At 39.2% G+C, this 13,307-nt stretch overlaps 2 protein-coding genes across 2 annotated transcripts in view; both read right to left on the bottom strand.

The window, feature by feature from the left end:
• PDCD7 (programmed cell death 7) overlaps positions 1 to 141 on the bottom strand; it is a 3,858-nt gene extending 3,717 nt beyond the window's left edge. Inside the window, exon 1 of the mRNA XM_009995331.1 lies at positions 67 to 141. Coding sequence (XP_009993633.1) covers positions 67 to 141 — 75 coding nt within the window. The remainder of the gene's footprint in view (positions 1 to 66) is intronic.
• Positions 142 to 1,471: 1,330 nt separating this feature from the next.
• The window catches only part of CLPX (caseinolytic mitochondrial matrix peptidase chaperone subunit), a 16,914-nt gene continuing 5,078 nt past the window's right edge, over positions 1,472 to 13,307 (bottom strand). Inside the window, exons 3-13 of the mRNA XM_009995299.1 lie at positions 11,761 to 11,915; positions 10,433 to 10,592; positions 9,232 to 9,273; positions 7,614 to 7,790; positions 6,595 to 6,759; positions 6,190 to 6,278; positions 5,482 to 5,646; positions 4,119 to 4,418; positions 3,512 to 3,604; positions 3,185 to 3,291; positions 1,472 to 2,057 (exon numbers count right to left, since the gene is read on the bottom strand). Of these exons, the coding sequence (XP_009993601.1) occupies positions 1,967 to 2,057; positions 3,185 to 3,291; positions 3,512 to 3,604; positions 4,119 to 4,418; positions 5,482 to 5,646; positions 6,190 to 6,278; positions 6,595 to 6,759; positions 7,614 to 7,737 (1,134 nt within the window). The 5' untranslated portion in view covers positions 7,738 to 7,790; positions 9,232 to 9,273; positions 10,433 to 10,592; positions 11,761 to 11,915 and the 3' untranslated portion in view covers positions 1,472 to 1,966. The remainder of the gene's footprint in view (positions 2,058 to 3,184; positions 3,292 to 3,511; positions 3,605 to 4,118; positions 4,419 to 5,481; positions 5,647 to 6,189; positions 6,279 to 6,594; positions 6,760 to 7,613; positions 7,791 to 9,231; positions 9,274 to 10,432; positions 10,593 to 11,760; positions 11,916 to 13,307) is intronic.

Consider the following 13,307-nt stretch of genomic DNA (forward strand, 5'->3'; position numbering starts at 1 on the left):
CGCGCCGCAGCGCCCCCTGGCGGCTGGGAGGACCGCAGCGCCCCCTGGCGGCTGGGAGGACCTCACCCCACCCCCGACCAGCCCTCCCCTCTTGCTCAAAAAGCTCCAAACACCCCTCAAATGTGGCTTCCGGGATGACATCAGGGATGACAACTCTCTGCTGCTTGAATATTTCGCTTTGTTTTATTCAAACGCCGGAGGTGAAGTACAAACTGTAGTTACACAGCATTTTGTTTCCTTAAAAACAGTTCTCGGTTACAGAATTCCAAACAACTTCCAAAACTAAGTTGTTGAACAGTTTTGCCTGAAATATTGGGTTTGTTGGTTGTTGTGTTTTTTTTGTTTTGTTTTGTGTTTTTTTTTTCAATCCGTTTAAAAAAGGATTAAAGGAATTAAAAGCTGTTACTTCGGGGGTTTTTCACTCTACAAAAAGGAAAGTGAGGATGCAGTTACAGGTAGTTCACCACGGGTTCCCCATCTGAGGAGACTGAGCTTCTCTTGGAAATATCCTCAATTCTGAAAGCAGCTTTTTCCAAACTATTAGTGGGTCATTTCATGTGGAAAAAAAAACCCTGAATTCCTACAGGAATAGGGCTACAGCTGCAGGTCACATCACTGCTAGGAAAGCACAAGAATTCCATGAAATGTACATGACAAAAATTAACAATCAAAATAGGGGCAACACATCTACAGTCTCCTGCCTGTCCTAAAACAGCCATTGAGGCAAGTTTTATTTAATATAGTAAAAATTTTAGAAAAAGGTGAAAATGAAATTTAAGTCTGTGTATCACCAAAGGACAAAACAAAGTTGTAAGCAACACTTTTAATTCCTGAAACAAATCAAAGACATACAGGTCCTTTAGTGTTTTTCACATAGACTTTCCTAAAGGATTGAATTAAGTTTGGTGTAGAACAGAAGAGGGAGAATTGCTTTGCTGTGAGACTAAAAAAATCAACAACAAAACCACAAGATGCAATACTAGCACTTGAGCATATAACTTAAAAAGCACTGTGTCATGTGAACAATCACTACTGATTACATCAAAAATATTATACATTTACTTCTTTCATCTCTTAACATTATTAAGATAGGCTGGGCAAATACCTGGCACCAAAAAATTGATGCATGATAGTTCCAATACGTTAAACAAAATGTACTATATTAGAACATTAATATTTAAAAATTTATGTTGACTTTTTGTCCCAATTCAGATGGCTTAACCACTTCCCAGAAATCCTGTTTAACCTTCTGGAAAAATGAGAAAATTGCTGACTTCCCCTTCTTTCACAGTATTTAAGGTGACTGAAACCGACTCCCAAAGAAGAGGTGAAGGAAAGGGTATTATTATCTGATATTGCATTCAAACGACTGTAACAAACTAGTGTCACATTTTAGCAAAATCTCCCAGCAGTGTCACCGAGTGTGTCTCATTTTTCCCAAAATCCTGTTGCAAGGACTTCCTCTCCTCCCCTTCCCCAAAATGTAACAATCACTCCAGCACCCATCGAGTTTCAAACACCAGCAGAAACCTAACACTGACCTGAACGCAGCCCCCTGTGGGTCGTATGAGGAGCTGGTAGTTTACTCACCCTCTACTAATTATTAATCTTGATTTCCCATTTGTAGAGTAACATTATTGTAAAATCTAACTATTGGCAGCACCTGCATTGCTGGTTTAGCTCCTAGAAAGAGCAACTCAGGTGCTGCTCTATTTGCTATACATTTTAATTGAACAAGTGTCATATACAATTCATATTTGAACATTATGCCATCCAAGTCCCCACAATGTCCATCCAATGAATCAATGGGATGTTGCAATAAAATACACAATCTGATTTAGCTAATAAAGTTCCTCATCACGTAGCCTATCCGAGATAGATCCAATGCCTTTAAGGATAAGACTGAAGCCAGAGGCAATCGGAAAGGGAATAACCAAGTGTGCTTGGGCGACCATTCTGACAGTATTTAATGGTTTGCAGCATCTGCTTGTCGAGGCCAGCCTTCCTCCTCAACTCCAGAGTCATATTCTTCTTCAGATGAATCTTTAGTGGGAGCCCTATAATTAAAACAAACTGATCAGATACTTTAGAAATGGAGGAAAACAATGGACACAGTTGCCGCAGCTTCTGGTAAACCTGCCACCTGCAAAGTGCCCCCAGGACAAAGGTTCTGACAAGCATCCACCTGCTAAAAGACCTTCTGAGAACACTGCTGTGCAGGTTTACACTGCTACCAGTTCAGCCTCATTACTGGCAATCAAAAGGCTACTGAATTCAGTTAAGTGATTTGATTTAATCAGTAAATTTAACACTTCCAGCAAACACAAATGCTGGTGCTCTACAAAATCACTCCAAGCAACCAGCAGTGTGGCCATAATCCCTTCCCCAGCAGCCAGCCCCCCTGAAACACCCGGTGTGCTGAGCCAAGCTCCAGCACAGACACAGATGAACACAAAGCACTGGCCTCAGTGGAGAAAGTCACTCACAGAAGTTGTCAGAGGTAGAAACCAAGTCAAAGTTTCTAATTCTCAACCCTGCAGTTTCGCCCTGACCCATCCCCTTTCAACTCCACCCTTTGCTCACTATTTTTCATTTTTCTTTCTTTAATCTAGATTTGTCCAATGCTCTCAGCATTCCTCATCATTACCATAACAACAACTTTACAACATTAAATTGAGTATTTTAAGAGTCCAGCAAATCAACAGATGTGTCTTTTTTGGCCTTCCACTGCTGCAAGAGCAACAGAGAGAAAAACTGCAGCAGCCTGGAGCTTTCTGTAAAAAAACCCAAACAACTCAGAGTGGTAGAAACTAGAAGAAAGAAGGGAAATGTTCTGTTTCAGAAACTTTAGCATAGTCACAATTACACTTCAGATTTTGACTGTTAACTTATGATGTCCATAACGTACTTCTATTTCTACAGGCACACACACACACACAAAAAGCTTAAAGTAACTTCACATATAAGTTTATTTTAAAATTTCTATTAAAAAACTAAACAATACAAACCCAAGGTCTCTAGACAGAACAGGCACTAATTCAGCTGTGTACAGTGTACAGAAAATTGGATCCTTTTTAGGTTGTGTGCATGGTTTTGTGTTTCTATGTTTGTTCCTATGGCAAACATCAGAATACCTGTCTAGTTGTACTACTGGTCTGTTCTGATACTTCTGGTATGATTTTACCTAATGTATCCTGGCTCTTTTTTGCCTTCTACAACATCTTTGTCAACTTCCACGCATACAATGTCAGAATTGGGCACTTCAAACATGGGCTCCAGCAACAGCTTTTCCTACAAGAAAACAGAGGAGGAAAAAATATTGACTGTATGCCCTCTGCTCCAGAACAATATGGTTAACAAGTGGGTTTTCAGAGCTAGAGGGTTCTCTTGGAAAAGAAAGACTTAGGGTGTCCATATAAGACCAGAATTGAGATTTTGACTGAAAGCTCTTACAATTGAGTCCACATACATGAGCATAGGTAGCTTCAAGTATGAGACTTGATTTACTCACCATGATAGACCGAAGACCTCTTGCACCAGTTTTTCTGTCCAAGGCCAGTCTGGCTATAGCCTTCAATGCATCTTCAGTTACATTTAATTCACACTACAGGGACAAAAATGGTAAGTTTAGTTAATTATTCATTTACCTCTCAACAGGGTGTTGAGTGCAACAGCACAAGCCTTACAAAAAATAACAAACCTGTGATTTACCTGTCACAGACCAGAAGATTTAACATTTAAGCTACATACAGAAAAGCTTCAGCTACACTTTTTTTTTAGCAATGTTACTGGTATTGACTATGTCCCTTTATCTACAACTACTCAAGTACTTCTACAGGACATGGAGGGGCTCTTGATGCCTATTAGACAAGGTCACGGACGTTCATTTGAACGTTAACATGAAGAGCTCAACTAGTTCCAGATTACTTGCCCCACAAGGACAGTTATCCAATCTAAACCAGCCAGGCTTTCACAAATTAGCTGATTTGTTGTTTTTCTTCCAGAGTGGGGAAGTGCACATGTGGAAGGAAGAAGTTATTTCAGTTGATCTTTTAGATAGCTGTAACACTGATGTTATAAACAAGAATACTGAGGAGTCATTAAATAAAAATTCAGACCTTATCCATGCTGAACAGTGCCTGGTATTGAGGGACCACAGCATTTCGCGGCTCTGTAAGAATCCGTACGAGGGTTTTCTCATCTAGGCTGTGCAGAGGAACCACCACAGGCAAACGTCCCACAAACTCAGGGATCATGCCAAACTCAATCAGATCCCTGGCTTCCACGTGGCGCAGCAAACGATCCTTTTCTTCAATGTCCTCATGAGGATCTGACTCTCCACTTATATTTGCAAGATCAGCTGCTGCTGCAGCCCTTCTGCCTTTCCCCATGTTAGCTGGTGTCCCAAAGCCTAGATACTGCAAAACAAACGTGTTGTGCTTACAGTACTATAATAGTTTTCTTATCTAACTAAATCACATTCCATATGCATTAAAAAATCTGGACTATGTCATGAGATATTAATTCAACCTCAAGAAATTACTTCTAGCAAAAATATACACATTGCACAAAATCAATTTCTTGTAGCATTTAATTCCCTCAGTAAGGTATCAACACATTTGACTGAGTAAAAGCAAGTTTTTCTTAAATTAAAAAAGGTTTGTAACATGTCCTGATAAGTTTACAATTACCAGTGACACTAAAAAGGGCTCCGTGGCAGCGAAGCAAACTCATGCAAAAATGCTTACATGAACAGCTACACGAATTGGCATCAAAAGACTTGGATTTCTGTCAGAAACAGGATGCATTGGCTCTGTGGCAGTGAAGCAAACTCATGCAAAAATGCTTTCATGAAAAGCCACATGAATTGGCATCAAAAGAGACTTGGATTTCTGTCAGAAACAGGATGCATGTTCTGTCAGAAAGATGCAGCCAGAAAAGCTCTGTTGCCTGACATTAATACACAAAACAGTGAACTGCATGACTAGATACTTGAAGACACTATAGAGTTTTTAGCATAATTCTCAAATAGTTTGAGAAAATGAACAGTAGAAAAAGGCTTTTCTCAGTTTCATACTTGGTTCACTGAAAGAAACCCCATTATAATGCCTAGAACTGCTTCACAGAATCTGTTTTCAAGAAACACAGGACATGACAACAATGTAAAACAATGTCCACTTGGTAGCAAGTCCCCTTTCAACAGCTTTCAACCCTCCCCTCCCTATTTTTTTCCTATTTCCACATACTAAAAATGACTCTGTGGAAGCAGAGACCACTACGAGCTACTTAAATCCTACTAACAATAGGCTTGTTCTCTGCTACCTTGCCTAGGCTTGACCTCAGGTTCCCAGATAACAGATGGAAAACCAGGGCTCTACAAACATAGTGTATTTACAAATACAGCAAGAGCTTTAGGAGTCAGGACTGTGAACAGTAATTAAATGATAATTTTTCAGTTCAAATACAGTCTGATGTACTCACTTTTTCATTTTTCCTCCTGCTGATAATTCTGTCAAGACCATTAAAAGCACCAGAAGCTACAAAAAGGATGTTGGTTGTGTCAACCTGCACCGTTTCTCCACGTAGTTTACGAGAATTCTTTTCTGGAACATTTACTATTGTGCCTTCTAGTAATTTTAACAAGCCCTAAGGAAGAAAGTAGAAATGTAATATAAAACTGCACAGTGTAGCATCATAAAAGAAGGCACACCATACTGTGCTTACTTTCACAGATGTATGTGTATTTTTTTAATCCGTTTTGCCTTTATAGTGTTTAGAGAATCCAGTTTCCCACACGAGACAAGCAATCACATTCCAGGATAGACAAAAATCTTCCTTTAATGTGACTCCTATGCATGTTCTGAGCTGCACTTGGGAATTGGTTGCTTTAAGAGGCTTGTCAAAATGGAAAATGTTCTCTCTTCTTGCCCACATTATGCAACTTGCTATTTGAATGCTGCAAAGACATTTTTCAATTCAAACATATCAAGCAGTCAAGTTGCTTTTAAGATATTTTCTTAATGAAAAAAGTAAAGAGGAAAGATAAGGATTTCAAAGGTTAATAATTAGGGAACTGAAGAACCGACTCTGCCCACTCCTGTGCTATTTGACACATGATAGGATGACATGTAGACTTGAGGAGCTGTTGGCTTAGGAAGCAAAATAAAACCCCTCCACTGAAGTACTTACTTGTTGAACCCCTTCTCCTCCAACATCCCGTAACTGGTGAATACCAGGAACACTGCCAATCTTATCTACTTCATCCAGAAAAACAATTCCTGCAGTTACAGAAAACAGATTTAAGGAAGACTCCACCTTTTAAGAGAAGCAAGAACTTACACACAGGGAATAATGACATTTAAGATAGCAGCAGCCTATTCTACTTCCACATTATAGATTGCAAAAGTGTATTAATAGAATATAAGCAAAACTATGGACAAGAACAATAACTACAGGGTAGGTCTAGAGCTCCCTTATTTCTGAGTTAAAGTGTTAAAATTTAGGTACATGCAACAGGAATGTCTCAAAGTTTAGAGCACTTAGGCAAGATTAACACAGCCTTTGAATGTACTTCAGGGAAGTTCAGAAGTTCACCTTGCTGAGCTTTTTCCACATTGTAGTTGGCATCTTGCAGGAGTTTTGCAATGACAGATTCAATGTCTTCACCAACATAGCCAGCCTGAGTCAAGGTGGTGCAATCACAGATAGCAAAAGGTACATCTAGGCATTTAGCTAGAGTCTGAGCCAGCAAAGTTTTACCTGACAAAACAAGAAACTCTGTAACTTCCATACATTTCTTTAGAGCACACAAACCCAGATATTTAACACAGGATCATCATTACAGTCATTAGACATGTTGAACAGTGCCAGCATGTTCATATGTTCATGTAAGAATATTTTCCAGGGAAGTCAGTTTTCATTAACAGTATTTTTCACACTGGCAAGCTGTATTTCAGAATTGAACTAACAGTACACGTTTGAGGGAGCTTGAAATCACAAATAAAATGTCACACAATATAAAAACCAAAACCATGTACTTGCACAGATTAAAGATTAAATAAAACTGCAGTCCTTTGCAGACACTCAGGGTGCAGTGCAAAGTCCACTTCCTCCTGCTTTGAAGTCGGGGAGAAACAAAATTAAAATCTTATATAGTGAATGTTCCCCCAAATAGTCTGCAAAATGCTTATAATTCCAGAACAATCATTCCCACTTCTTATGAACATACAAATATAATTTATTTTAACCCCCTGTGCAACTGATCTGTCCCAGAGGTGAAACAACACTAACTGCTTGCCATTTAAAGCAGAGAATTTTAAAATGTATTTTATTTCAGCTTAGTGAAAGCTGCATCTTTTAATAAATATAGGCATTAAAAAATGAAAAAAACCAACCACCAAAAGCAAACAAACCACCTGACCAGACCTCCTTCCTTTTCAAGACCATTTAAGCTCAGCTTGTTACCATGACATGAAAGCACAACAATCCCAGTTTGGAAATCACAGTTTAGCTTTTTATACACCAAACTGGAATAATCACAAAAGAGGAAAATCACTCATTAACAACCAATTCTAAGAACACACTGACAACTATCAAAACATGCAGTTTAATACCTGATCCAGTTGGTCCAAGCAGCAAAATATTACTTTTTTCAAGTTTTATGTCATCATTGGGTGAATCTAGAACTTCTCCTCCCCGTTTTTCCTGAGGTATCTGCTGGTTCATTTGTTGCTGCATCGATGCTCCCAAAGCATTTCCATGTGGACTGATTCCAGCAATCTGTAGTAGTTCTGAAGAGCACAGGAACAGTAGTGTTTGAGCACTGACAAGGTCTGATTACCTTAAATACACAATAAACCCTTAATTCTTTTGTTTTGTTCTGCAAACTTATAATTTTGCCTGTACAGAAGTGGACAGACAGGACTGCAGCAGAAATCTGGCACAGTTATTACAAAATCAGGAGTTCCAATCCTATTTCTGCACAATCACATATTTGCATATATGAAGAGAACTTCCCAGTGGTACAGGGGATTATCTAAAAATATTCCTCTACATTAAAAACAAAGAGAATTTTTCCATCCTTACAAATTGACTCGTTTTAACTGAGGCTTTTTACTTTTAACACAGGAGATAAATGCAAACTGCTGCTCTCTATGATGAAAAAGTACAAGGCCTGATATTCTGTAACAATTACAAAAGCAATGCACAGGTCTACCCTCAAGACTTAAAAACTTGCCTTAGACCAGTTGTTACAGGTTTTGCCTCTACACATGGACACAGAAATCGAGCTGGATTTTCTTTTTTCAGAGCACTAGAGTTTCAGTTGGCTTGCAGGATAGAATATTGAAGATTAAAAAAAAACTAGTTTGAAGAGGTATAACTGGGATTATAAATTGATCTACACTAGACTAAGGAATCTAATAATAAGCTCAATAACCAGTGAGAGTTCTGGTGAACTGAAAACCAACATGACTGACCTCACTCAGATTAAGAATAAAAAAAAAAAAAAAAAAAAAAAAGGCATTCTGAGGTTCAAGGTGATGGTGCCTTTTAAGAGTATAAACACCCTCCAGAAAAGAGTAGCCTAACTTCCCTTACTATCCACCTCCTATCATATCTTGTGTGGCATTTTTAATATAATCAGACCTCAGCTCTAAATTAAAAATAGATCTCAACTTCCACTTGTTCTACTGAGGACAACTCTAAGCACAGAGGATTATTTAACCAGCTTTGTAAAATGTATCCATTTTTCTTGCTTTCCACCTAGAACTAGATAAAGAGTCAGATCTTGGTCACCTCTGTTGAAAATACTCTCAGTGCCTGATGGTGCCTTTTAAGAGTATAAACACCCTCCAGAAAAGAGTAGCCTAACTTCCCTTACTATCCACCTCCTATCATATCTTGTGTGGCATTTTTAATATAATCAGACCTCAGCTCTAAATTAAAAATAGATCTCAACTTCCACTTGTTCTACTGAGGACAACTCTAAGCACAGAGGATTATTTAACCAGCTTTGTAAAATGTATCCATTTTTCTTGCTTTCCACCTAGAACTAGATAAAGAGTCAGATCTTGGTCACCTCTGTTGAAAATACTCTCAGTGCCATCAATTTAAGAAAAGCAAACAGGATTTTAGCCAGCATTTCCAAGCAGCCCTCACTAAAGGCTATTCTGCATTAACATCCAAAGAGTAGCTATTACAGAGGAGGACATGAGGAGAGAGTTCACTTACTTGTAAATCTGTACTCATCCTCCCGTCTTCTGATTTCTAATTCTAAGAGAGAGGATGAAAACAGTAATAAAAAATAAGTTTATAAAAGCTTAGAAATTCTCCACCTCTTGCCCTCTTCTGAATACAACTCATCACACTGTGTGGGAATGTATTTCTAACAAGAAATCTCCCAAACCCCAACTTGCACACTTAAAAAATGACAGCAAGCTTTCAGCTACTTAAAGTGGTAACAATCTATTACCTCTGATTAGATTTTCATTCCAAAGCCCCTTACAGAAAGGGGGAAAAATGCTACCATGTAACTTTGCTTTGAAAAGCCTTCCTTAAACTCTTACATTTGTATTTGAGTGTCATAATGTAAGATTTCACATATCCCAAAGTACTGTTATAAATGTTCACTGCCCTCCCTCTGGGTACACACCAATCTATCTTCCTGTGCCAGGTACAGAACTGCTCTCCTACCATTACCAGAAAAGTGCTACTAATGTTTCTCCCTCAGTTAAAATACTTCTTTATGTAAATTTAAAAAAACCCACAAAGATTCTTTTTGCTTAGCATAGTATTGATTGCAAGACAGAACAAAACACCTTAAAAAAATCAAGGTACGCTTTGAATCAGAGAGAGTAATTTAATCCTATTTCTAAAAATAAATTAGATCAACATAGCTACACACTTACTCAGTAGGAAAAGTACTGCCAGGAGTAACTCCATCTACACCTGCTAGATATAGAACAATACTGTGGTGACCAAGAGATGCTGCCAACAGCAGCGAGCCAGGCCAGAAAGTTCATTACATATCAAATTCATTATGCAAAATACTGTCTTTACGATCTGCACTGTTGCTTGCAGATTAAGCAGCAGATTTATTGTTAAGCAGTAAATGAGATTAGCGAGACAAGTTTAGGAGGCTCACTTCATAAAGCTGAAGGAAAATATCTGCTAACACGTGTCAGTAAAGACACTAACCACATAACATGGTAAAGGCAACATGCATGGCATTTGAAACCTCCTGGATTACTTTTAAATAAATCACAGAAGTTTACATACACTGAAAACTAAATAGAATAGAAATTATTTTAGATAAATTTCAATACAGAACCTCAAGGTAAAAAAAAAAAAAAATCTCCTTCAGGTTTCTTAAGTTAGAGCCCTGAAATGGTAAGTGTTGTTTTACTGGAAAAATCCCAAGTATCATACAAACCTCTGGGTGTTAAAGAAGTCTGCTTCTCAACTTCTGCTTGCTGTCTCAGGTTGGCTGGGATATTATTGTAGATTCTCTTGTAATGATTGTACACAGCAACTGAAAGCACCTTCTTGGCAAAACACTGACCAACAACGTATTTGTCGAGGTAGTTATAAATCTGAAAAATAACTCAGTTTTAGTAACACTTCTAAGCCAGCTTGCAGCAAAAAAGAAAAAACAGTATGTTGTGCCAAAGATTTGGTGTACTTTGTACACTGGTGGAAACCTGCCATCACAAAACTGAGAAATGGAAACCAAACCTCTAAAATACAAAAATAGATTCCTGTTGGTAAGTTTACTTAAAAATGTGGCACTTAACACAATCATATTTTGTCTGCAAGTTCTCCCCTAATATTTAAACCCATTGTCATTGTCACTCAAATTTGTAAGAGGAACAGAAATTTCAAGAATACTTAATTTCTTGAGAGAGGCCTATCCAGAAGACACCTGCAGCTTCAGGTACTACCATAGTCCACTAGGAACTGAGAAAAACAATAAGCTCCCTCACTATTCAGGAGAGGGAAACCAAATTACTTGAGAGGGGTCATGGCCACAAGCTGATCAGCCACAGCTCTTGGCCAGTGCCAGAGACAGGCCAAATAAAAGGTTCTGCAGCTACAGAAGGAACCTGCTAAGGACATAAGAATATGAGGCCACAGAGGGAAGTAAAAGATGCTCCAGTTGGTGAGGGCTGAGGTTAGCCTCAGGGTCACATGGAGAAAATGATGGTACTGGTCTTCAGTCACAAGACAATGGCAGAGAAAAACTAGCCCAGTTACTTTTATTGGATCTATTTATTCCCTTTATCAGTGCTCTGCTGGGGCACATAGCTCTCAAAGGTTTAATCTGGAGCTAACCATCTTTATTGTTAGTTGCTCTGTCACAGCAGACCCTTCCACACCTGACACAGACTGAGAACTGAACCACTGTCTACAGGAAATCTGGGGAGGGGCTTTTCACCAGAGGGCAGTAATAGGACAAGGGGTAACGGTTTTAAACTGAAGGAGGGTTGACTTAGGTTAGACATTAGGAAGGAATTCTTCACCATGAGGGCAGAAAGGCACTGGAACAGGTTGCCCAGGGGGGTTGTCGATGCCACTTCCCTGGAAGTGGCTGGATGAGGCTTGTGCAGCCTGGTCTGGTGGGAGGTGTCCCTGCTCATAGCAGGGAGGTTGGAACCTGATGATCTTTAAGGTCCTTTCCAACCTTCACCATTCCACGACTCTATGATTCTTTTCACCAGGCTGTAGTACAAGGAAACACTGGGGTGCAATAAGGAACCACACCTTTTTCGGTGGAGGCGGTGGCTTCTGCTGGAATGCCAATTTCACAGCTTCTGCTGCTGACTCGGGCTCTTTAATGATGCTCTTTTTTGTGTCTGCCTCTGACAGCACAACAAAGAAATGGTGACACTTTTCACACTTCACAAAACGGGTGGAAGCTGCAGAGAAAGTAAAACAAAACAGTAAGAAGAACTGATTTGACAGCTTTCGTTCAGCTGCCCGAGTTTGTCATACACAGGACACCTGTGGGACTCACTGACCCTTCAATCACCTTAGAAGCTTTAAAGGCAATTACTGGACTATAAAACTTGACACAGAGGGAATACAGTTTGCCTGAAAAGTCAGAATTCACAGCAGCAACCACACAAGGGATTAAAAAGCAAACATCTATTTGGTACTTATTCAGTAGCCCTACACTTGGAAGTAGAACTTTTGCAGATATGAAAGATGCAAAATTAATGAGTGCTTCCAACTATGTCAGAATTGTTCCTAACTCTCAAAGTAGCAGACAAAAAAGCACTGTGGTTAGGGACAGGCTGCTCTTAAGTACAGGGAAGTAATCTACTGTCTCCAAGAGAGCATGGAGCAGGTTTGGGAAGGACAGCTGTGTCACCTCCTGGTCACTGTGTCCCACTGGCTGGGGAACACTATGAAGCACAGTCCAGTCACCTAAGCCCAGGACATGGAGCTCAGCAGGGTCACACAAAGGTGTGTGGTTAAGGGCTCATCCCACCACGAGGCAGCTGTGCTGGGCAACAGATGAGCAGAGCATTGATGTTTTGCAAGATCTTTTGCTTATTTATTTTTACGGTCAAGAGCAGAACACATTTCTTTCACATTCCAAGAGTCAAACCCTCCTACTGCTGACTTTGTGAGCTGTGCCTCAAGAAATCATGTTATCCTCAAAGACTTGTTTCAAAAGCCCAAAAACTAGAACTTGAGCTATTTTTTTCCCTTAGAAAAACAAAGTTGAAAAAATAAAAAACAGACAGTGGAGAATAATAATTTTGTAAGTAAAAAGAGATACTTTCTGACCATATATCAAAACAAATCACGTGCAATAGGACTGATTTAAAGTAAATTTGTTAGTAAATGTATTAAATGAAAGGCAAAGTGAATGTAGCAAAACCACCACATGAAAAACTTCAATGTCAGAACTTCTGAAATCATAGAATGATTTTAGAAAATGGCTCCAACGCTGTAGTATCAGCTGATTTTAACAACAGCCTCTAGCAATAAACAAGTTGATTATTTATAACTTGTTGTTGCCTTCCACAGAGCTGGCATCAGCCACAGAGAAGTGGGGTGGTTCTTTCTTTTTGTAATATTAAACACTCCTTATGACTGGATAAGTAAGACCAGCAGATGATTTTAAGAATGAACCACATAATACTGTGTCCATCGCAGCTTCATTAACTCTACTCCAGAGAAAATTTGTGTCAAAGCTGGAAAGTTCTCCTGGCAATCTTCCAAATGATAGTTATCTGCCTGATGGGAATGCAATGGAGAACCACTTGTATGCACCCACCCCCCTTACAGAACTACTATTT

The sequence above is a fragment of the Chaetura pelagica genome, unplaced genomic scaffold, assembly GCF_000747805.2.
Source record: "Chaetura pelagica isolate M959 unplaced genomic scaffold, ChaPel_1.0 scaffold453, whole genome shotgun sequence".
NCBI lineage: Eukaryota > Metazoa > Chordata > Aves > Apodiformes > Apodidae > Chaetura > Chaetura pelagica.